Source organism: Chanodichthys erythropterus, chromosome 10 (assembly GCF_024489055.1).
Source record: "Chanodichthys erythropterus isolate Z2021 chromosome 10, ASM2448905v1, whole genome shotgun sequence".
Lineage (NCBI taxonomy): Eukaryota > Metazoa > Chordata > Actinopteri > Cypriniformes > Xenocyprididae > Chanodichthys > Chanodichthys erythropterus.
Window position 1 is genome coordinate 56,075,947 of NC_090230.1, and position 25,332 is coordinate 56,101,278.

General features: G+C 37.1%; 1 protein-coding gene across 3 annotated transcripts in view; it reads left to right on the forward strand.

Moving 5' to 3' along the window:
- galt (galactose-1-phosphate uridylyltransferase) overlaps positions 1-25,332 on the forward strand; it is a 164,712-nt gene that overhangs the window by 95,942 nt on the left and 43,438 nt on the right. For 2 of the 3 annotated variants that reach the window (XM_067395697.1, XM_067395699.1), the window contains exons 8-9: positions 6,001-6,133; positions 16,738-16,821. In XM_067395697.1, the coding sequence (XP_067251798.1) occupies positions 6,001-6,133; positions 16,738-16,821 (217 nt within the window). The remainder of the gene's footprint in view (positions 1-6,000; positions 6,134-16,737; positions 16,822-25,332) is intronic. The other variant, XM_067395698.1, reaches the window with a different exon arrangement.

The following is a 25,332-nucleotide window of genomic DNA, read 5'->3' on the forward strand; positions in this document are numbered from 1 at the left end:
ATCTCATGTTGGTGCTGAAGGCCTGCTTTCTTCCACTCTCCCCCAGCAGTCAGAGTGTGTGAAGATCATTGTGAAACCAAGGCTGTAATCAGTCGCCATCACTCACTGCCAAACAGAGCTGCGCTTTGTCAAACGCCACCTCCTCATCAGTGCTCGCTGCACTGTAGCTGCCACACGTCAACTTCAGCCATTTTGTAATCCATCACTGGATGTCATGTTCCAAATCGGCCCTCCAATCCCGTCCTTGGGATTTTATGGTTTCCTCGTCATCACTGGAATTTACTCGGGTCATTTTAATTGCACATTTTATGAGGGTTAAATTCTTTGCGTGGCCCTCAGGCTCATGAAAGTCCATTTTCTTTTTCATGACTAGAGTTTTAAATGCCCTGGTTAGGACTCCAGGGCAGCGCCAGAGGGAATATCTCAATGGCTCTTTAAAAGTACAGTTCCCAGTGATTGCAGCTGACAAACTGCAATGCAAAGCTTTGTTTCCAGACATGTCGAGACATTTTTTTTGACTGGGTGGCCTATGTGGGGCACAGAATTATTCAAGGGTATTCCAATAAGGATTTCAACTGTAATGAATGTAACACTTCTAGTTCTAAAGATCCTTCAGTTCCAGTATTTTATTAATATTTTTAATGGAACCAGTTCTGATATAAACCCATGAAGTATATTGAATTCTATGAATTAATGTACCTGCTTTCTACTCCAGTTCATACCAGCAAGGTTATAACCAATTCTCTTTGTTTCTAAACTGTTTTTGGGCTGCCAGTGAGATACTCCCTCTGTCACAATATTGAAAAGTATGTGAGATTACAGTTATTGTGTCTGTTAGAATCTTAAAATCTTAGGTAGAATATTTTTAGTCTCAGGCATCACTTTAGAAACAGGCACCTCAACCCCTGTGATGTGTGGCAGCAGCAGCGCGAAATCTCGGGAGAATGACCAAGCAGACACACAGCACGTGTAATTGTATGTTGTGTGCCAATAGTCTTCATCAACATATTTAAAGGTGCCCTAGAATTAAAAATTGAATTTATCTTGGCATAGTTAAATAACAAGAGTTCAGTACATGGAAATGACATACAGTGAGTCTCAAACACCATTGTTTCCTCCTTCTTATATAAATCTCATTTGTTTAAAAGACCTCAGAAGAACAGGTGATTCTCAACATAACACCGACTGTTACGTAACAGTCAGGATCATTAATATATACGCCCCCAATATTTGCATATTCCAGCTCATGTTCAAGCATTAGACAAGGGCAGCCAGTATTAACGTCTGGATCTGTGCACAGCTGAATCATCAGACTAGGTAAGCAAACAAGGACAACAGCGAAAAATGGCAGATGGAGCAATAATAACTGCTATGATTCATGATATCATGATATTTTTAGTGATATTTGTAAATTGTCTTTCTAAATGTTTCGTTAGCATGTTGCTAATGTACTGTTAAATGTGGTTTAAGTTACCATCGTTTCTTACTGTATTCACGGAGACAAGACTGTCGTTATTTTCATTTTTTAAACACTTGCAGTCTGTATAATTCATAAACACAACTTCATTCTTTATAAATCTCTCCAACAGTGTGTAATGTTAGCTTTAGCCACAGAGCACTATCAAACTCATTCAGAATCAAATGTAAACATCCAAATAAATACCATACTTACGCGATTAGACATGCTGCATGACGAACACTTTGTAAAGAACAATTTTGAGGGTTATATTAGCTGTGTGAACTTTGTTTATGTTGTTTAAGGCAAATGCAAGCTCTGTGGGCAGGGAGCGTGAGTATTTAAAGGGGCCGCAGCCTAAATCAGCTCATATTTAACCCTTTCGATCGTGAGTTTAAAATATTCTAACTGTCCCCCCAGAGTGAGTTTTTTTAAGGCGACCGTTATTTTAGAACGTTCGCCTTTAATGTTTCCATAGCGACGCGTCTTGCGTGTCACGAGCGCTGAATGCAGCAACAATAACACTGAATGACAGATGGATCGCTATTATTTAGTTTTTCCTTTTTTATTTAAAATATTCGCAAAATTGCTTACCATGTCATCAACTATCTGATATTCCGATTCTCAAATATGTGTAAGTGAGTGTGCTTTGTCGTTTTAAAACCTTTATAAATTATCTTTATCTTGATCTGTAATGCGAGATGGGCGCCGCCATCTTAGTTTGCGCTGCAGTTCACAGAGTCCTGTCAGTCGGATTTACAGCAGGTTAATTCATCATTTTCTTCCGAAATATATGCAAGTAAGTGGCTGGTGAACTAGAAGAATAAGAGAGTAAACTTTATAGTCACTTAGGCCCATTATGTGTGTCTGATATGAATAAATGTCGCCAAATTATATTTGTTATTGCTGCTTCCACTGATGTCGGACATCAATGTGTAAATTATAAACGCTTAATGTATTGTTTTAATGGTGCTTATGCATATTTAAATGTCTGAAACCTTAAAAGAAACATTATGTGCCTGAAAACACTGCATAGCTGTGATATATGACAAGAGCTGCGCGTGTCCGTCTCGCAGCCAGAGCGCGAAAGCACAGTTTGAATCTGGCAGTTATGTGACGTCGCTGAACGTTCGAAATCCCATATGTGGGACCGTACGCCCAGGGGCACTGAAATAAAAATCCCATATGTGGGACCGTACCGCTCAAAGGGTTAATGATGCCTCAAAATAGTTTTTATTTTAAATTTTATTAAAAAAAAATCTATGGGGTAGTTTGAGCTGAAACTTCACAGACACATTCAGGGGACACCTTAGACTTGTATTACATCTTTTAAAAAGACGTTCTATGGCACCTTTAAGAATTTGTATCTGTAGTCGACTTGCTGCTGGAAAACTGACAGTGGCCACACTAACTTCTTTGAGATTGTCAGTGGCGTTAGACAAGGGTGCATTCTGTCTCCACTGCTCTTCCTTGTTTCCCTTAACTACATCATGCGACAAGTCGGAATATGTATTTGAGTCTGCATCCAGTGGTCGGAGCATGACCGCATGGATGACCTGGATTTTGCTGAAGACATCGCCCTACTGGAGGAAGATGAGCTGAAGCTGCAAAATGCAATGACTGTGTCTGTGTACAGAAGCTAGCAAAGTTGGCCTCAGAATTAGTGCAGAGAAATCAAAGATCTTGCACGTAAATGCCACGGCCCAGACAAGAGGGATAACAATTGGAATGCAATGGCTTGAGGAGGTGGACAAGTTTACCTACCTGGGCAGTGTCATCGCCCTGAACGGTGTTGCGGAGGTGGATGTTAAATGTCACATTGGGAAAGCGGCAGCTGTCTTCCAGAAGATGCGTACCATCTGGTCCTCACCAAAGATATCCTTAAAGATTAAACTTCACCTCTTTTCCACTTTTATCCTCTTTCGGTGAGTGTTTAGAAGAAAACAGCTTCTGAGGCCAGTCATGTCTAGAGTTTAGAACTCATGTAATGAAAAAAATGAAAACTTTTCGATGGACATTTTGTGGTCTAGTGACCCTTAAAGGGTTAGTTCACCCAAAAATGAAAATTCTGTCATTTATTATTTACCCTCATGCCGTTCCACACCCGTAAAACCTTCGTTAATCTTCAGAACACAAATGAAGATATTTTAGTTGAAATTTGATGCGGCTCCGTGAGGCCTGCATAGGAAGCAATGACATTTCCTCTCTCAAGATTCATAAAGGTGCTAAAAACACATCTAAATCAGTTCACGTGAGTACAGTGGTTCAATATTAATATTATAAAGTGACGGGAATATTTTTGGTGCGCCAGAAAAAAACAAAATAACGACTTATATAGTGATTGCTGATTTCAAAACACTGCTTCAGGAAGCATCGGAGCACAAATGAATATGCGTGTCGAATCAGCAGTTCAGAGCGCCAAAGTCACGTGATTTCAGCAGTTTGGCTGTTTGACACGCAATCAAGATTCGATATGCTGCAAGCGGTAGACCTATCACAACAGACTGGGCCATCTGACTAATCAAAGCAGAGTAGACCAATCACAGTAGAATGGGCCATCTGACCAATCAGAGCAGAGTGTGCTCTCAGAAAGGGAGGTTTAGAGAGACTGAATCCTTGCTTTAAATGTTTCAGACACTGTGACTGTGTCCGAAGGCTGAAAAATGTTGCCTTCAGAGGATGCATTTCATGGTGGGAAGGCATCAAGGCACGTCCGAATCCAATGTTAGCTTCACTTCCTGTCTCCTGAGATACCTTTATCTGATTGATTTTTGAAGGCATCATAGACATATCATTTGCTTTGATATCCCACAATTCTTTGCGTTCCATTCTGTGACAGTTGAGCTAAAAATATCCAAAAGTTGCAGTCTGTGTAAATGTAAATTTTGTAAAAAATGTTTTCCTCATTTGATGTCATTTCTAGCAAGAAATGAGTATTATAGTAATTAAATACTTGCTTACTTTTCACGAAAGCTTCTCTATTTTGTTGCAAAACATTAAACTGTCATGCTGCCTTAGAAATCTGTCGGAAATCAGTTTTGTGAGGCATATTTGTGCACAAACGCTGCCTGCAAAGTTGTTGCCTGAATCCTGCAGTAGATTGAGCTTTTCATTGCATTCCACGGAACCCATCCAACTAATCTGGTAAAGTTGGAACACATTTGCATAGACGAATGAGCCAAAATTTAAGTGTGCAAATCTCCCAGGCACACAAAAGAAGACTCTAAGTCTGTCGCACTGGAGAACTGAGTATTTGTAAATCAAAATATATATATATTTAAATCAAAAATTTGTTTAATTTATTGGGAAGCTAAAGGAAACATGTCCATCTTAGTGTCCATACGATACAAAATGCAATGATTGAAATTGTGTCTCTTCACAGATCACACGTTTAAAGGGTACTTGTAGTACATATAAGCCTGTTACGATAACCAATATATCGACTTATTGCAAGATATACAGTATGTACATAAGCTTGATAATTTTTGATGACAAGATATATTTCCCATTATGTTTACACTAAAATGAATGTCACAAACATTTTGCAGATTGCACTGCCTCTGTCATCTTATCTCCTCTCCATGTCAGAGGCGATAACAGGGCTCAGGCAGCTCTATCATACACAATGCGTACATTGACATATACAGAAGGCGTCGTTCGGGAAGAATACATTTTTGCATTCTACTGCGCTGTTTTTCCATGCAAACATGTGCTAGACGGACGAATTTGATCATTGCTTTTGCATCTTTCACAGCATCTTGTGCAGAACGCAGTGTTATAAACAAGTGGTGCTCAAGTTAAGTTCTTCAAGTTTTAAAAAACATGCCTCTAGAAAAATTGATTCAGCAGATATGGCCTGAGACATCTGTGCCTTTGTTCATATGGACATCTGACTGCCACGTAGGGTGTTTTTAGCAATAGTGTGTACGCTCCCCTTACTTTACTGAGAGAAGAAGGTCAGGGAAAAATCTGTACATGGAAAATCTCCATATAAATGTCTTTTGTGCATTTGCAAGTGTGTGTGTTTTTTTTTCTTTTTTCCTACTTGTTATTTTGCACTTTTTGTTAGCAAAGGTTTATTTATTTTTTTTTTTATTAATTATTCAACATTATTATTTGACACTTAAATTCCAGTGTCTAAATATTCTTAAGAGTTTAGTTCATTGTCATCTGAAAGTGCGTAGGCCTACTTGCATTATTATACTGCCATATTATGATTATATATTCAGTGGCATAAAATGGTATTTAAATGGCAATAATATTGCATATCGCAATTATTTATATTATGTATTAATTAATTATTTATTTATTATATGTTGCCCAACAAATAGTAGTTATTGTGACAGACCTGAGTACATAGAGCATTTTTTGGCTTTAAAGCTACATTACCACAGCTTCATTACCATCTTGGGAAAGTGACTGGGAACGTATTGGAAAAATTGCTAAGGTGAAGCATCATCCTTGGCTTCTGGAAAATTGAATAACATTACCTAGCATAATAGATTGTTTGAACTTTATGAATTTTGTTGTCTCTGATCACACAGGTGCGTGTGGTAGTGGAAAATGAGCATTGGTTGGTGGTGGTGCCGTATTGGGCGACATGGCCCTTTCAGACGCTGCTGTTACCACGACGACATGTCCTGCGTCTCCCTGAGCTCACGGCCCAAGAGAGAGACAGTAAGACTTAAATTGTTTTTCTTTGTTTATTTATTTGTTTTTAAGGGATGTGTGGCATATTATGTTGCAGTTTATATTTGTCTAAATTATCCAGTGCTTCTGCAAGGTTTAAAGGATTAGTTCACCCAAAAATGAAAATTCTGTCATTTATTACTCACCGTCATGCCGTTCCACACCCGTAAGACATTCGTTAATCTTCGGAAAATAAATTAAGATATTTTTGTTGAAATCCGATGGCTCCGTGAGGCCTCCATAGGGAGCAATGGACACTTCCTCTCTCAAGATCCATAAAGGTACTAAAAACATATTTAAATCAGTTCATGTGAGTACAGTTGTTCAATATTAATATTATAAAACGATGAGAATATTTTTGTTGCGCCAAAAAAAAACAAAAAAAAAAAACAACTTATTTAGTGATGGCTGATTTCAAAACAATGGTTCATGAAGCTTCTGAGCGTTATGAATCTTTTGTGTCGAATCATAATTCGGATCCGTGTCAAACTGCCAACGGCTGAAATCACGTGACTTTGGCGCTCCAAATAGCATATTCGATACACTGATTCATAATGCTCCGATGCTTCCTGAAGCAGTGTTTTGGAATCGGCCATCACTAAATAAGACGTTATTTAGTTTTTTTGGCACCAAAATATTCTCCAAAAAATTTCTCGTCGCTTTATAATAGTAATATTGAACCACTGTACTCACATGAACTCATTTAAATATGTTTTTACTACATTAATGGATCTTGAGAAAGGAAATTTCATTGCTTTCCATGCAGGCCTCACTGAGCCATCGGATTTCAACAAAAATATCTTAATTTGTGTTCCGAAGATTAAAAAAGGTCTTACGGGTGTGGAACGGCATGAGGGTGAGTAATCAATGATTAATTTTTGGGTGAACTAACCCTTTAACATAATGACTAGTTGAAAAGTAGTAAACTTTTCATTCATTCAATAGCCAGAGTAGCTAGGTAAATTAATTAATTAATTGAGTATAATTTCATTAATACACCTTAATTATAGTATATTAGTATATTAATGTTCTGCAGCACACAGTGTGTATAAATCTCAATACCGCAGTTCAACTGAATTTACTGTATTACTTTTAGTTTTGGCCATGACTTTATAGTCATTTCATTTGGGCTGAATTATGAGGATGTTTTTTTTTTCTTCTCAGACAAATTTATTTTTACTCTGTAAATTCTGATGCCGCAGGAGAGAGCTCACATTTATAAACTTCCTTTGGTTTGCTGTCTGTTCTTAACATTTCTGTCTGAACCTTTAAAGACACCTTGCTGTATCTCTTCCTAAAGTCTGCTTTGACAAAATATCTCTTTAAAACCTCATGTCTCCTTGTCACATTGCCCAGTGCCCTTTTCCAGCGTTGGACTTGACACACACATTGACACACTCTTACACACCTACGCACTTCTCAGATGTTATTAAAGTTGCCCTGTCAGTGCCAGAAAAAGTAAAGAAGAGGCTTTCGAAGCTGTGACACCAGATAAACATTCACCTCCTGGATACGTGCCTCTCACGCTCACAGGCTTAGTTCTGACAGACTTAATCCAGTATGTAAATAAACGTCAGGGAAATTACCAAACAGGTCAGCTGTTGTCAGAAAGAGAACCATGCTAGATCGTAACCTGGCTTTGAGCCTGCCAATTATAAAGACCCAGTTGACATTCTGACGCTTTGAGACATGAGGGCTTGTTGTTTGTTTTTGTTATAAAGCACTGTTTTGAATTGTATCTTGAATGGTTGATGACACATGTTGATGCTATTGTGGCATCTGTTTTCTTTCAGGAATCTATTTCCTTTTATGTCTGTGGAGATAATAAACCCATCGGTAATCTAGTTGCATGAATGCACTGCTTCGAATGGCAGTGGCGAATGTATACAATGTGATAGAATGGAAGCAACAGACAAACAATCATGATCTAAAGAAGGCTCGCCTCTTTAAATATTCATGAGCTTTGTAGAAAATTTGAACAGTGACTACAAACGCATAGAGCCTGATCCACTTTGCAGTCAGATCTGACTGACATATAAAGCAACCACCCACAGTTGTTTTTATTTGACATTTACGGGTGGGTTTATCTGAAATAGTTGATACCACAATAATAACTCTTAAATAAAAGAAGTGTGCTTAATTTTATTGAATGTGCACTTGTAGTATACACTGTAAATGTGGCGACCTGCAATTTTTACCTTAAAGAGCTGATTTTGTACTTGATTTAACCCATAAAAACTAATTTGTTTTGTATAAATTACTGTATTTAGGAACTGTGCTTATTCAGCAATTTTAAATTAAATGAAATTAATATTTATAAGTATATTAAAAATATACTTGCTGAAAATATATACTTTCAGTATATATTAAGTGTACTTAAAGATTATACGTGCACAATTTCAAAAGTGCACTTTGTAAAATGTGAAATTACTTTAAAGTACATTTTGAATCATTGTTTTAATATTACTTTGTCTTGTTTTATAGAGGTAAACTTATTTTTATGTGTTAACTAACATACTAAATCACATGCTTAACACTTAATAATTTTAACTGTGTTGTGTTATTCAATAATGTTATTATTTTGTTTTTAAATTCAACTTCAACATACAAATATTTTTAAATACATGACACAATTTGAATAGAAATTACATTAATATATTTTAGTTTTGTAATAAATGCTTTAACCATATTTCAAAGACAATAGAGTCATTCCATGTCAAATCATCCAAATTTCTGAAACTTCCCCGGCCTTAAAAAATCTAGAAGGATATTAACCTTCTGGAGTCTGAGGCTGATTTGGGGCCTGGAGAAGTTTTGACATGCCCTGACATTTGTGCTTTTTTCAGTTGTTCATAAACCTATAAATGACAAAAGTGTCATTACACTGTATTCAGCACAAACTAGGCTACAATAATATGTGAGGAACATGTATGTATGTCATGATCACGGTCTGCTCCTGTCAGTTCCCGGACTTCACTTCCCACAATCCTCCCTGCCAGTCACGTTCACTCCACACCAATCACCTGTCGCCACATACAGCCATGCACATACTCCTCACTAATCACCACACCCTGCTGCAGCTTGTTACCTGGACTATATAAGGACTCTCATTCACACCATCCAATCGTGAAGTCTTGATTACCCAGTGTATCATCTCCGAGCGTTTATATTCCTGTCTGCCTGTCTGTTACCGTTGCTGCCTGTTCCTGTTTCTTGACCCGTTGCTGCCTGTCCTGACCCTTGCCTGGTATACCGTTCAGTGTATGATATCCGCCTGCCTCGATCTACTGCCTGTACCCTGACTACGATTCTGCCTGTTCCTTACTGTTCCTGTTTGTTCCTGTTTTGACCCTGCCTGTACGACCACTCTACTTTAATAAAATTCTGCATTTGGATCTCTGCCTCAGTCCTGCTGCGTTACAATGTACATGTTTGTATTTTTGAAGGAATAATGTTTATGCGTGGTTATTGAAAAAACAAAAATCTCACTGAAAAAGTCACTGAAATAAGGTCAAAAAAAGTATATTAAATCTGTGTTCACAAGACTTCTGGGTATTGGAGGTTGTAGACTAGAGTTTTTGCTTCAGAATTATGTAAAAATTATGCTGCCTACTCCTTCATATAAAACAATATATTGATTTAGTTTTTGTAAGACACTTTTTGTCAATAAACACAGTATGCATGGAGGCGTGAATCATCATGAATAATGGGCCATTTACATCTGAGAAGACAAAATAATTGCATAATAATGACCTGAAATGGCATGCATATTAATGAGGCCTTTCAGTCAGGTAGGCTGTGAAAAAAACCCTCTGTAATAATGTCTCAGCTCATCATAAACAGCAATACTGTGAAATAGTATTACAATTTAAAATAATGGTATTCTGTTATATTCTTTAAAATATAATGTATTTATGTGATGCAAAGTGTCTGAACAATTATGTTACCTCTTTGGCATTTCATATAGGCTTTTAGCTTAAAAGCATGCACATTTGGAGAAATATTGATGGATTCTTATATATTTATGTCAATTTTCTATACTGAGAAGTAATATTTATTGTCATCACTATGAGTGCTGGATAGTGTGTTTTCAATTCATACTTGCAGCCGGAGGGCGCTCTGTACACCTTTAGGCCACAAATTCATATAAAGAAGAAAAGGAACTAGGAACTAACGGCATGTCTTCTAGAGATTGCTAACCATGGCTTTAACATCCAAATAAACACTTTTCAAGACAATAAATACACGATTGAGACAATGCATACAAGTATTGCCTCTGAATTTGCATCTGAATAGCGCTGGCTCCGTGGGTGTGGCCGCATTAGCGGGTAATGAGCTGAATCTCGGACTTCTGACATGGCTCTCTTTTCATACAGATTACATAAACACAGAATGTTTGTTTTCGATTTGACTTGCACGATTTAAAACCTGACATTTCAACGTTTCTTTAGACATAAATGTCTTTTTTTTGTCATTAGTATTCAGTTACAGTTCATTTTCTGAGAACTATCAGATTGGACTTCGTTCATGGGGAGAGGAGAGATCACGCATCATGTTAGTTTACACAAATAAAATAAGACATTCTATAGTTTCAATTGATATATTACTTATGTCTCTATGACAAGAAATGTCTGAGTATTTTAAGTCTGTTTTGCTGCAATGTGAAAAAAATTCTGCAAAACGCGTCGGTGCGTTTTCGGACCTCAGGGAGTTAAGATATCTTGAATACTTTTAGAGTTACAGGCAATACAACTTTAGAAAAAAAAAGAAAAAAGAAAAAAAAGAGGTACATTTCTAGATTTAACATTATTTGTTCTGTAGATATTCCTCTTTAAAAGAAAAAAAAAAGTATCAGATGTATGCAAAGTGACCCCACATTTGGTTTTTGACCACTGAGAATATGTACAATTTACCAATTTACTCATGGAGCCACATTAATGTCCATATCTCTGGGTTTGAAGCATTGGCAGCCTTTAAAATGAAGATACCAAAAGGAAAGTGTATTAAGAGCCAGAATCGAAAAGGATATTAAGTATTATTTTTTAATAGTTCTTGAGTTACAGTCATGCAAACTTGAGGCAAAAAACAAAAAGTGCTTTTTGCCATTTTTGAACTGTCACTGTTGTCGTATAATGAAACAAAGATTGCTAAAGTCAACATATTTAACTAATAGACCTACCAATCTAAATCTGAAAATAAATCTAAATCTAAAAATTAAATAATAATGCTGCCATCTTTCTAAAGTCATTTTTACACCTCTGTAATTTAGCTCAAAATCTCAGGTGGAAACTTGACCCCCCCACTACAAAAAAATTGGATTACTCAGTAAATATATGTCTTTGACATTTAATATTTTGGCTTTCATCACTATTTATGTTTGTCTTTCTACAGAAAAAAAATAGTTTCTACAAAATAAAAATATTGAGCCAGAGACCTCTGGTTGAGTTGACATGGAATGACCCAATAGAGTTATGAAATTACATATAAATATGTACTCCTCTCCTACTTAAGTGGGTTGAAAAAGTATTCTAAATTAATTGTATTTAATATAAATTTAAGCTATAATACATTTTCAGTTAATTGCAGTATATTATTTTAAAGTATTTTACTTCCGTAATAAGCACTTAAAAAAAAAATGCTACAGACTGAGACTGACAGACAGACAGACTGTATAGACAGTTAGACCAACAGGTAGACAGAGAGATGAATGAACCAATAGACAGGCAGACAGTTGAACATACAGATAGACAGCTGAATGGATTGACAGACAGACGTACAGACAGTTGAACAGATAGACAGACAGAGAGTTCCAGTGCTCAGTGTAAATCAGTACAACCCCTTTGAAAAGTAACATTTTAAACATTATCTCAATGAACACAAAAACAATTTCCAAAATGTTGACAAGACTAAGTTTAATACAACATCTGTTTAACTTATAACATGAAAGTAAGGTTAATAATATAACTTAGATTACACTTTTTTCAGTTTTACTCAAATTAGGGTGATGCAAATATGAGTACACCCCACAGCAAAAACTACTATATCTTGTACTTTGTATGGCCTCCATGATTTTTAATGACAGCACCAAGTCTTCTAGGCATGAAATTAACAAGTTGGAGACATTTTGCAAAATATATCTTTTTCCATTCTTCAAGAATGACCTCCTTTAGAGACTGGATGCTGGATGGAGAGTGATGCTCAACTTGTCTCTTCAAAATTCCCCATAGGTGTTTGATTGGGGTCAGATCAGGAGTCACTGAATCACTTTCACCTTGTTCTTCTTCAGAAATCCAACAGTGGCCTTAGATGTGTGTTTAGGATCATTGTCATGTTGGAAAAGTGCACGATGACCAAAGGCACGGAGTGATGGTAGCATCTTCTCTTTCAGTATAGAGTAGTGCATCTGTGAATTCATGATGCCATCAATGAAATGCAGCTCCCCGACACCAGCCGCACTCATGCAGCCCCACATAAGACACTGCCAGTTTCACTGTAGGCACCATGCTTTTTTCTTTTGTATTCCTTACCTTTGCAACGCCATATAGTTTTGAAGCCATCAGTTCCAAAAACATTTATCTTGGTCTCATCACTCCAGAGTATAGAGTCCCAGTAGTCTTTGTCAGCATGGGCCCTGGCAAACTCTAGGCAGGCTTTTTTGTGCCTGGGCTTTAGGAGAGGCTTCTTTCGTGGACGGCACCCATGCATGTCATTCCTGCAGTGTACGCCGTATTGGGTCATGGGAAATATTCACCCCAATTTGGCTTTCTACTTCTTTAGATAACTGCAGTGAACTTGCATGCCGATTTTCTTCAACCCTTCTCATCAGAAGATGCTCCATATTATCCAGTTCCATATTTTTAAAATTTTGCTACAGTATTCTGACTGATAAGTAAAGCTTTGTTGATCTTCTTGTAGCCTTCACCTTTCTGGTGTAAAGAAATTATTTTCTTTCTCAGGTCTTGTGACATTTCTCTTCCATGTGGTGCCATTGCTGACAGCATGAAATGGGAAGGGGTTTTAACACCCTTTTATAGTCAACTGTCTGCTGGACACCTGTGTAATGAATAATGGTCTCATCTGTGGTTGAATTCTTTTTAAATGAGACATTTGTAGTCTAAAATTTAGCTTTAGACTTTCAGTGGGGTGTACTCATTTTTGCATCACCCTAATTTGAGTAAAACTGAAAATTTTATTAAGTTATATTATTAACTTTAATTTCATGTTATAAGATAAACAGATGTTATATGAAACTAAGGGCCCTATAATACATTCGGCGCAATGTGACGCAAGGCGCAGCGCAAGTGTGTTTGTTAGTTTGCGTCCGGCACCGTTCGCGTTTTCCCGTTCAGCGCCACGTCCTTAAATTAGTAAATGCATTTGCGCCAGTTAGTGCGCCCATGGGCGTGCTGGTCTAAAAAAGAGGTGTGTTCAGGCGCATTGCCGGCGCATTGCTATTTTAAGGAGCTGAAAATAGACTGCGCCTTAGACCAACTCAAACCTGGTCTAAAGTCTAAAGTCAATGGCGCAATATTTTTTTGTTACAGCGGGTTGGTAGAAACTGCGCTTCTGGGCGCGTCCACAGTGCGCGTTGACTTTGCTTATTACACACAGGGATGCGCATCACACAAACATGCCAAATATTAAAAACAAAAGGATTACAGTGTAAAAGAATATTATTGTGTAGGCTACATAAATATAAAAATGTAATGATGAATAGTCTTTGCGTGTATTAGAATTAGGCTACCTATTTTCAATTCAGCCTATTACTACTTATAATGATGAACGAAATTGGCTAATTAATTGAACAATCATGCAAATACACACACATATATATTAACTGACTCATGGCGTAGGGCTATTTGAAAGCCTGCATTTGCAAGCCCGCTTTAACTTTGCGCACGAGCAGAACGCTTTCTTCGCTTGAAAAGCGTTCAGCTTTTCCGCCAACAAATTCCGCCATGTAAATAGCAATCCGCCATGGCGCGAGCGCATCTCGCTCTTAAACGGAATGGGAGATGACACTCTGATTGGTTTATTGAACGTTACGCCCATTACTCATTAAGAAAATTGGGACAACCAATTTAAAAAATGCACCCCGGCGCACAGACCGTTTTTCTGTCGTTAAAATAGCAAAAGTGGATTTGGACACGCAGTGCACCTGCGCCGTAACACTTTGCTGTAAGATCGTTAAGATAGGGCCCTTAGTATTGTCAACATTTTGGAAAGTGTATTGTTTCCGTAATAAGTACTTAAAAAAAAAAAAAAATGCTGAAGTGTACACTTTTTTTTTACAAGGGAGAACGCTGCGGAAAAAAATTGTCAGTCCATAACTGTACAGTGAACACTGAACAAATTAAGTTAACACATGGTTACATGGCTAACCATTTCAAGAGTGGAAACTGTATTGATCAATGACACAACAAAGATAGTTTATAGATCAACCGTTGTGAGGTTTAACCTACTGACTATTGCATTTAACAGACTTTCGTCAACGTCAGTAGGCCTATAATACAGTTGATAACCCAGCCAATTCCTGTTTAAAATCTTAAAATCCTCTAATGCATTTCATCATTTGCAGACCATTTGAGACCATTTGCTCACTCTTTCTGATATATGCACATAATATTAATGCATCAATCATGCAGATGAACATTATAATGTATAATGTAGATGAAAATAAGCCTCATCAGCTCTTGTTTAACATGGAGATTGGGAAATTGTTTCAAATTGTCTCTGAGCTGTGACGCTCTCTCATTGTTCCAGTTGAAGAGACTGCCTAAGGATCACAGACTTCCAGCCTAGCATGTAATCTATTTTATCGGCTGACAAACCAAACATTTCCCTGAGTAAGTGCCGGTGCTCTCAGCAGTTTTTAGGCCAACTCTTTCAGACCAAAAGGCTTCATCTGAATGCACATATCTCATCATTGCTCAGTTAGCATGCTTTCATATCCGAACCAATAAAAGGGGTTTTCACACTTGATTTGTTTCCTGAATGTGCTTCACAAGAACAAGTCTTACATGTGTACTCTGCAAATTAAATCAGGAGTTGGTCTGAATACAGTTGGCAATGTTTACAATATTGTAAAATTTGGGCTTTACATGCTTGGGACTGGGCAGTATGACGATATATATCACTGAAGCGGTATAAAATGTCTATCCTTAGAGATTTGTATATTGCGGTATGTAAATATATATACATAGCACAGCACTGTTGACACATTCTAGTGATAAAACGCATGAACGAGACAAAGAGATGGACGTGCTTGATGTTAAAAATAGTTATTAAGCACAATAAGTCATGAAGAAGAACAGTGCTCGTGCTGACTGGCACACTAATAATGTACGTGCATAAAAAGCTGCCACTCTCAGAATGTGATCACGAATTTGGGACGTGCTTGATGTTAAAAAGTGTTGTTAAGTGCAATATGCAGTGAAAAAGAACTCAATGCGTTGCTTGTGCTGACTGACACACAGCTGAAGTGCGCACACAGAAAGCCACATCTCTCAGACAGCATGCGATCGTGAATAAAGTTCTCTTTTGTGTCTTATTGCACTCGAGTTGTCGAATACACACACAATTATGCCAAAATGCCTGTTGTGTGGAGTATTAATGTAAACACAGTCGGTTATGTCGCAAGTAATAGGAAACAATTGGCTGTAAATCGGATATATATATATATATATATATATATATATATATATATATATATATATATATATATATATATATATATATATATATCGTTATTGTGAAATACAATTTCTCTTATCCTGAAATAAGATTTTGGTCATATTCATATATTTGGTAGCTTTTGTAGCTTTTTTTTATTTATTTATTTATTTTACTGAAATAACGTTTGCAAAATTGGAGCAAATATTTAGTGATTTCACCTCATAGCATGAATGGTAAATGGATTTTAATTGCCACAATTAAAAAAAAAAAAAAAATCCAATATGATGAAAGGTTTTCAAAGTACTTGAACCTGCAACCTTTGAGATGCAAACAGAGATCTGTAAATTCTAAGCCACACCATACCTTAAAGGTGCAACTACCCAAGATCTTGAGAATAAATTTAGTCAAACTTTGGTTTCTTAAAACTTGATGGACCAAGATGTGCAATGCTGGTTTTTGGCTCAGCTGTTCCACTATCAAAGTTTATTAAATCTGAGCCCTGATTTTACTGTCATTATTTTTTAAATTACCTAGGCAGCTGTTGTTTTGCTGGGAAAAACAAGCTTGTATTCACAAGCACGTCTTGAAATCATGAATCACTCTTGAAGGACAAATGTGATTTACTGACTGGAGCGGTCAGAAGGTTGCTTCTTTCTGAAACGATGCATGTTGTCATTTCATTTAGCAAGGAAGACGCAAATCGTCCATCTTAGTTTTGGTGTGTCTGTGTGGGAGTCTACTTTTATTTGGCTGAAAAACAAAATGAATGCACCTCCTGGCTAGGCATCTGGGTGAAGTGCATGGCATCTGTAATGAAACCAGGCTGGATAAAACCCAAGCAATATTGGTGGAAAATTTAAGTCAGTTCTTCCCAGTTCAGCCTTTTTTTATTGTTCACTCTCTTTCCTTCCCCACAGGTCTGGCATCCATAATGAAAAGACTCCTGACGAAATATGACAACCTCTTTGAGGTCTCCTTCTCCTATTCAATGGGATGGCATGGTAAGAGAATGCATCTGATATTGCAATCATAGATGAAGGGTGGGGGTTGGGGGAGGGGGGGGGGGGTGTAGTGGGGCAAAAGCAATGAGCCTTTTTCCCCACAAATGGGAGGTGTTGCCACTTGTCTTGTTTCCATGGAGAAAAATAAAAAGGAGGCAGGGAAAGATGCTCCCTTCCTTTTTTTTTTACTGCCCTCTGCTCAGTAACTTGTGGCATTGTCTGTGGTTCAGCGTTGCATGTCAGCTGTGCCATACAAGAATGGATGTTAAAATGACACACAGCCTTAAGTAAAACTGTTGAGGTGTTTTAGGCAAATTGCTTGTGGATCAAGCTCTCTGATGGTTCTTTACTCAATACTGCAAAAATGTTTTATATATTTTTCATTGATAATGGGAAATGCAGGTATGACTCATCCGAGGCTGATGAGTTATTCATGAGCAACATTACTCTCTGGGTAATTATTGTTGTGTGGTCTTCTTAAAGAGCTGCTGTGAATGTAAACTCACAGTTATGCTGGAGGGTGTGGCTAAACTGCAAATGTTGAAGTAGCTTATTTAAGATGGACAGACAGTTGAATAAATAGATCCAGATTAAAGTGCATGTTTGAGCAATGTCTGTGACATTGTTTTGTCTCAAGATGCACGTCAGTAATGATAGATAGATAGATAGATAGATAGATAGATAGATAGATAGATAGATAGATAGATAGATAGATAGATAGATAGATAGATAGATAGATAGATAGATAGATAGATAGATAGATAGATAGATAGATAGATAGATAGATAGATAGATAGATAGATAGATAGATAGATAGATAGATAGACTTACAACATGAAAGTAAGCTATATAATATAACTTAGATTACACATTTTTCAGTTTTACTCAAATTAGGGTGATGCAAAAATGAGTACACCCAACAACAAAAACTATTACATCTAGTACTTTGTATGACTTCCATGATTTTTAATGACAGCACCAAGTTGGCAACATTTTGCAACATCTGTATTTTTCCATTCTTCAAGAATGACCTCTTTTAGAGACTGGATGCTGGATGGAGAGTGATGCTCAACTTGTCTCTTCAAAATTCCCCATAGGTGTTTGATTGGGGTCAGATCAGGATCCATTGAATCACTTTCACCTTGTTCTTCTTCATAAATCCAACAGTGGCCTTAGATGTGTGTTTAGGATCATTGTCATGTTGAAAAAGTGCACAACGACCAAGGGCACGGAGTGATGGTAGCATCTTCTCTTTCAGTATAGAGTAGTGCATCTGTGAATTCATGATTTCATCAATGAAATGCAGCTCTCCGACACCAGCCGCACTCATGCAGCCCCACATAAGACACTGCCAGTTTCACTGTAGGCACCATGCTTTTTTCTTTGTATTCCTCACCACTCACGCCATACAGTTTTGAAGCCATCAGTTCCAAAAACATTTATCTTGGTCTCATCACTCCAGAGTATAGAGTCCCAGTAGTCTTTGTCAGCATGGGCCCTGGCAAACTCTAGGCAGGCTTTTTTGTGACTGGGCTTTAGGAGAGGCTTCTTTTGTGGACGGCACCCATGCATGCCATTCCTGCAGTGTACACCGCATTGTGTCACGGGAAATATTCACCCCAATTTGGCTTTCTACTTCTTTAGATAACTGCAGTGTACTTGCATGCTGATTTTCTTCAACCCTTTTCATCAGAAGACTCTCCTGTCGAGGTGTTAACTTCCTTGGATGACCTGGATGTCTCTGTGAGATGGTTGCAGTTCCATCTTTTTTTACCACTTTTGCTACAGTATTCTGACTGATAAGTAAAGCTTTGTTGATCTTCTTGTAGCCTTCACCTTTCTGGTATAAAGAAATTATTTTCTTTCTCAGGTCTTGTGACATTTCTCTTCCATGTAGTGCCATTGCTGACAGCATGAAATGGGAAGGGGTTTTAACAACCTTTTATAGTCAACTGTCTGCTGGACACCTGTGTAATGAATAATTAGACTCACCTGTGGGTGAATTCTTGTTAAATGAGACATTTGTAGTCTAAAATGTAGCTTTGCTCCAGAGACTTTCAGTGGGGTGTACTCATTTTTGCATCACCCTAATTTGAGTAAAACTGAAAATTTTGTTCTCTAAGTTATATTATTAACCCCACTTTCATGTTATAAGTTAAACAGATGTTATATAAAACTTAATCTTGTCAATATTTTGGAAATAGTTTTTGTGTTCATTGAGATATTGTTTAAAATGTTACTTTTCATAGGGGGTGTACTCATTTACGCTGAGCACTGTATGTGTGTGTATATATACAGCTATGGAAAAAATTAAGAGACCACTTAACATTGATTTCTGAACTTGGAGTGGTCTCTTAATTTTTTCCATAGCTGTATATATATATATATAATATGCCCCCCAATATTTTCCCGATATGAGCTGTCAGCTCCAGTCCACTACAGTTTGAAGCAGTTAAGGCCCAGGTACTTCATTTCCCGCGTTCCGCTCTGTCTCGCGTGTTCAGTGCATACACACGCGCACAGTCCGTGGTCATAAAAATTTGTCTGCACGGCCACTGTTCAGAGAGTCTAAGCTAGTCCACAGTCTAGTAAAGTTTCTTGCTTGTGCCAACTAAAAAAGCACATGAGAAACATCATGAGACATGAGAGACTCGGACATTGCAGTACTGAACATTGAACAGTCTGGATTTGGATAAAACAGGTAATCGCTTTGATGCCGTGCCTGAATGCCATTTATCCCTTCACAGTAGCGTATAGTGGACGGGCACACAGAGCTATTAAATTATTCTTATTATCATACTACTTTTATTATTAAGTTAATATTGCAATTCATTTGCCCCATGTTATCATATTGAATCACCGCATAACCGACACGCTGCGAGGATAATAAAATATTAGTTAGATAGCTTACTCCTTTAAAAAAACAACTTCTTTAACATTAAATATTTCTCTATTCCTGAAAAATACTAATTTTTTTCTCACTATGAGCCACAAGAGAAATATTAAGAAAATAAATTAGTTTCATCTCTCATTGTCTCTAAGAGAATATGCACCGTTAATGCAGTAACAGATACCAAAAGCTCAGTCAGTTTTTTTTCCTTTTATCATGGCTGTATGGATATATATATATATATATATATATATATATATATATATATATATATATATATATATATATATATATATATATATATATATATTCTCATCATGCCATACATACTCACTATCAAAGAGGTGCTTGTGGTGAAGCATCACTTCATGCCTGTCGTAGAATTGATAGCAGAGAATGATTGACACCTTATGCTATGCTCTAGCCCCTGGGCGCCCTTTCAGTAGCGGGCCGAGGGTCTTCCACGGGAGGATGCACGCAGAGGCTGATTTCATGTCAAATCTTGTTATGGCCTCAGCCGACCAGCCACTGCACACTCAGATGATTCTCATAGTCTGTGAATGGCAGCTTTAGTGTCGGTCCACAAATCTGACACCTGTCGCCAGAAAACCTGATAATCTCTGACCTATTAGAATGCATGATACAGGCTTGATGAAACAGATTCTTTGACCTTCTCTCTTGCACCTTCATAGATTCTAACGTACACTTAATGCCCACAATGTTCATAATTTCTTGATGATATAATCACCAGCACTCCTGCTGGATTGATTACATCACTGACATGCCCGGCTGTTGTTTCACCCAGCGTGCACTGGCAGCGAGAGCATCCATCATGTAAATGATTCATTCACTTCATTCGGCTTGCATTTGCCAGGCAGTCGAGTGTTCGCAAGCTTCCACCTCGCTGTTACAATTAGCGATGTGCAGACTTAAAAGGGAAAAGAGATAACGAGATCTTCTGCCATCAGTGAATATATAAAGGACCTTTTTTTATCAAAGTCTGAGACCTCACACACACGAATGTGTTAGAAAGTATTAATATAATGTGCAGTTTGGCAAGGTTTTGCTTTGCAGGAAATAAGAACTGCAGTAGTTTAGGATTAGTTTAGGTTTTTAATTAAAATAATTCTGCAAAAATGTTGCTGGGTAGCAGGAAAATATTGTGAGTAACAAGAAAAACTCAAGTAATGACATTCTTGGGTTTGTTCTGATTAACCTTGGCACTGAACTACACGTTTTGTGTTTAAAATCATACCAAAATTATTATTTCTGCTTTTGGATGTGTGGATTTTTTTTTCCTTTTGTTTTATGAAGGTCACATTAAAACTGCCTTATTTTATTTTTGCTTCATTTTAAAGGGATAGTTCACCCAAAAATAACAATTCTAACATAAAAGAAACAGAGAAGAAAAAGAATTTCATTGTTTAACCTTTGTCCCAGATCCTGAATTTGAATCTTAATATATGATAATTTATCATAAAAATATAAATGGTTACATTTTCAAAATGATAATAATCTAAACAAAATTGATTATATGAAGTGATTATATAGATCTATATAGATCAGTAAGAAGTCTCTTATGGTCACCAAGCCTGCGTTGATTTGATAAAAAAAAAAAATACAGTAAAAACACTAACAATGTGAAATATTATTACAATTTAAAATAGCTACAGTTGTGGTTAGACTTATTGGCACCATTGGTAAATATGATCATAGATGACTAAAAATAAATCTGCATTGTTTATCCTTTTGATCTTTAATCCATAAAATGAGCAAAAATCTAACCTTTCATTGAAGGAAAAGAATTGAAAGTGGGGGGGGAAATCACATTATGAAATAAATGTTTTTCTCCAAAACATGTTGCCACAATTATTGGTACCCCAAGAGTAAAATATCTCTGAAGTATATTCCCATTCATATTTAAATTTTTTTTTAGCACACCGGGGTGATCATGAACATGAAGTTGTCCAGCCATGACTTCCTGTTCCACAGGAGTATAAACATGAGGAAACACAAAGGCCAACTTCCCTTAATCATTCATCACAATGAGTAAAACCAAAGAATATAGTTCTGATGTGTGATTGTTGAGCTTCACAAAATAGAAAGTGGCTGTAAGAAAATAGCTAAAGCATTGAACTCCACATTTCCACTATCAGGACAATTATTAAGAAGTTCCAATCGTCTAAAAATGTTACAAATCTGCCTGGAAGAGGATGTGTGTCTAAATCGTCCTAATGCGTGGTGAGGAGGAAAGTTTGAGTGGATAAAGGCTCTCCAAGGATCACAGCTGGAGAATTGCAGAGATTAGTTGAGTCTTGAGTCTCAGAAAGCCTAAAAAAATTATCAAACAGCATCTACATCCCCACAAGTTGTCCGGGAGGGTTTCTAAGAAAAATCCTACTCATACAGAAACAATCTCCAGCATATTCAGTTGTCAGACACGACTGGAACAATAATTGTGGCCAATGTGATTTGGAGAAAACATTTATTTCATAATGTGATTTTCCCCCCCACTTTCAATTTTTTTCCTTCAATGAAAGGTTAGGTTTTTGCTAATTTTATGAATTAAAGATCAAAAGGATAAACAATGCACATTTATTTTCACAGTCATCTTTGATCATATTTACCAAGGGTGCCAATAATTCTGAGCACAACTGTATTTTCTATTGTAATATTTTTTTTTTTTAAATGTTATTTATTTCTGTGATCAAAGCTGAATTTTCAGCATCATTACCCCAGTCTGTAAGTGATTTGCTGCTCAAGAAGCATTTCTTCATACTATTCTTAATTGAAAATGGTTGCGCTGCTCAAGTGTGTAAGTTTAAGGAGTCATGGAACCCTAAACCAAATTTTCTGAGATTTTTCTGAGTTATGTGTGTTAGCATAGAATGTCAATCTGTTAGTTTTGAATGTAGTAAAAAAAAAGTTAATTTTAAACCTTTTTGTGCTATTTTCAACTTCCGGATTTAAATTAGTCTTTGTGTCAATGTCACTGAATGTGACATTTTCTTGTACTGGTGATGACTCATCAGTGTCTCATAATTAATCATGAGACTGCATGTCCTTATCCTATGAGAAGATGTGTTGCTTAATTCATGACAGCACATGCTTAATTATTCATGACAGCATGCATTGATTTACTCTGACAGGCGCTTCAAACTGAGATCACATAAAATAAGCGAGACATGCATTAAATAATCAAAAACGAGTGTTTGTTTTTGCTTTGTAAGAGTACATCTTCAGTATATGCGTTTTCGACACAAACACAATTCATCCATATTGTCTTTATGACTCTTTAACCAATCAAACAGCTCATAAAAACGCCGCAAAATAAGTCTCAAAAGTTATCAGATGCAACTGCGTGTTCATATATGCATTTGATGCAGAGAACAAAATACGAATGACAGTGCATTTATTTGTCATTAAATTATAGCAAAAACCATGTGTATATTGTGTTACTTGTAATGGTAATTTGCAACGAGCATTTGTGAGAAGCTTTGATGCTTTTAATGAGAGAAAAATAAAACTATTACTTAAAATCCAAATTAATTTACTTTAAACTAGATTTATAGGATTTTTGTTGTTGTTGTTGTTGTTTGTCTTTTTTGTCTTTTTTATCTGTTGTAATTGACAGATATACATTGGACAAATAAACTATATTTACTTATTTACTATATTTGTATTACACTCATAAGAGTGAAATTATGTTTTAAGGTTTAAGGAAATTTATTTTCTAAAAGTTTGACAGGACTAAAAGTGGCTAAAGTTGAAGAAACATTCTTCTACCATTCAGAACCAATGACCAAAACTAGTAGCCATGGCAGCTAAACTTTTATCCTCAGCTATTAATTATATAGTTTTTATATAAGTCTAGAATGCAATCCAACATATCCACATCTGTTCATAGCTTTATATAAAATGCCAGGATCCTGGTATGTCAGTCAGTGAATAAAGCTTTAAATAAGTGAGCAGCTTCAGTACTGAATCAGTTCTGGGTGAGCACATTGTCTTTATTCTTTCATAGAGGAAAGGGCTGCTCGTTTCTCTTTAATATATCTGTGCACAGGTTTTCATTCAACCAGGTCATTGTAGGCGTCTTGGTGAATTGATTGAAAAGCATCTGGACATGGTTTATCCGAATGGATAAACCAAGTCCAGATGCTTTTGAACGAATTCACCCAGACATTCCCTAATGTGGGTGTTACATCCAAAAAAAGACCCTTCTTGTCATGCTCTCTCCATTTATGTTTCATTGACCCATATCATTTGATTTGAATAATGTGTGTTAACCATTTTGGTTGAAAAAAGCATAGAATCCAAATTAAGTCCATTCAAGGTCAAAAAACACTTTTATTGTCTCATAATCTATGTTGCAGCATCACCATGGCTCAGTCTGTTATGAATGGTCTTCTCTGCGCTGATTGGTCAGATGGCCCAGTCTGTTGTGATTGGTCTACTCTTCTCTGATTGGTCAGATGGCCCAGTCCTGTTGTAATTGGTCTACTCTGCTCTGATTGGTTAGACGGCCCTGTCTGTTGTGATTGGTCTACTCTGCTCTGATTGGTCACATGGCCCTGTCTGTTGTGATTGGTCCACTTACAGCATGTGTTGGAAACCAAACACCTATTACCATATCTAAATTTCAGCTCTGGATCTTCCTCAGCACTTGATATACAGTTATACGAACAGTAATGATAAGAGAGCGAGTTCTCATCCTTTGGAAGTGTATGCAAAGTAGATTTGCTTTTGCAGCACAGAAAACAGCATAAACAGCAAGAACTTCCACTCCTCCTTCATGGGCAGCCAATAAAGACATAGGCTGGCATTATGCAAATTTGTTACAAATCTACATAGGGTAATGCGAGGAGTAAAACTGGAATAACTGATGACTTGTTTCAGGCAGTTCTTTTTTTTTCTGGATGCAATAACTCCATTTCTGTCATGACAACCATCTGAGTGTTTGGCATGGTAATGGGTATGACGATGTTGATATGTTTGGTCTTGGCAGAATAGATCTGCTACGCTGCTGCTGCTGTTGATTATTGCTGCTGCTGCAGAGCAAATACGGGACTTGCTACTGCCAATACATAGAAACGACACACTGCTGTGAGCAAGTAAGACATGCTGCTGGTGTACAATATAGCATACATGAATTACCCCCCAATAGAACAGGTGACATGATATTTGAACAATACAAGCCAAGTGTACTGTATGTCAGAAAATCCCCCATCACTCAGAAGGCTAGATGACGATTCAGCCCTCACCCTACACCCCCCCCCCCCCCTCCTGCAGATCTGCCACCAAAACATATGTACTGCTGCTGCTCCAAAGAGCCATAAGAACCGTGTTTATGCTAGCTATGTGAGCCTGGCCCATTAGTTTTGGGTATGAGAAATGGGGCATATGCTTGGTCTTGGCGGACTAGATCTGCCTATGCATTATTCCCCAAGCAGATCTAGCCGTTAGACATGTAGGCTGCCATGAGGTGCATATAAGGCGCCTGCATCAATCTCGCAGTGTAGCCCTATGTGAACTAGTGTCCCTGTTGACTTACCAATGTGGTGTTAGCTACATATGTGCCTACATGTCAATGTCTGCATACCACTAAACTAAGTATTTTG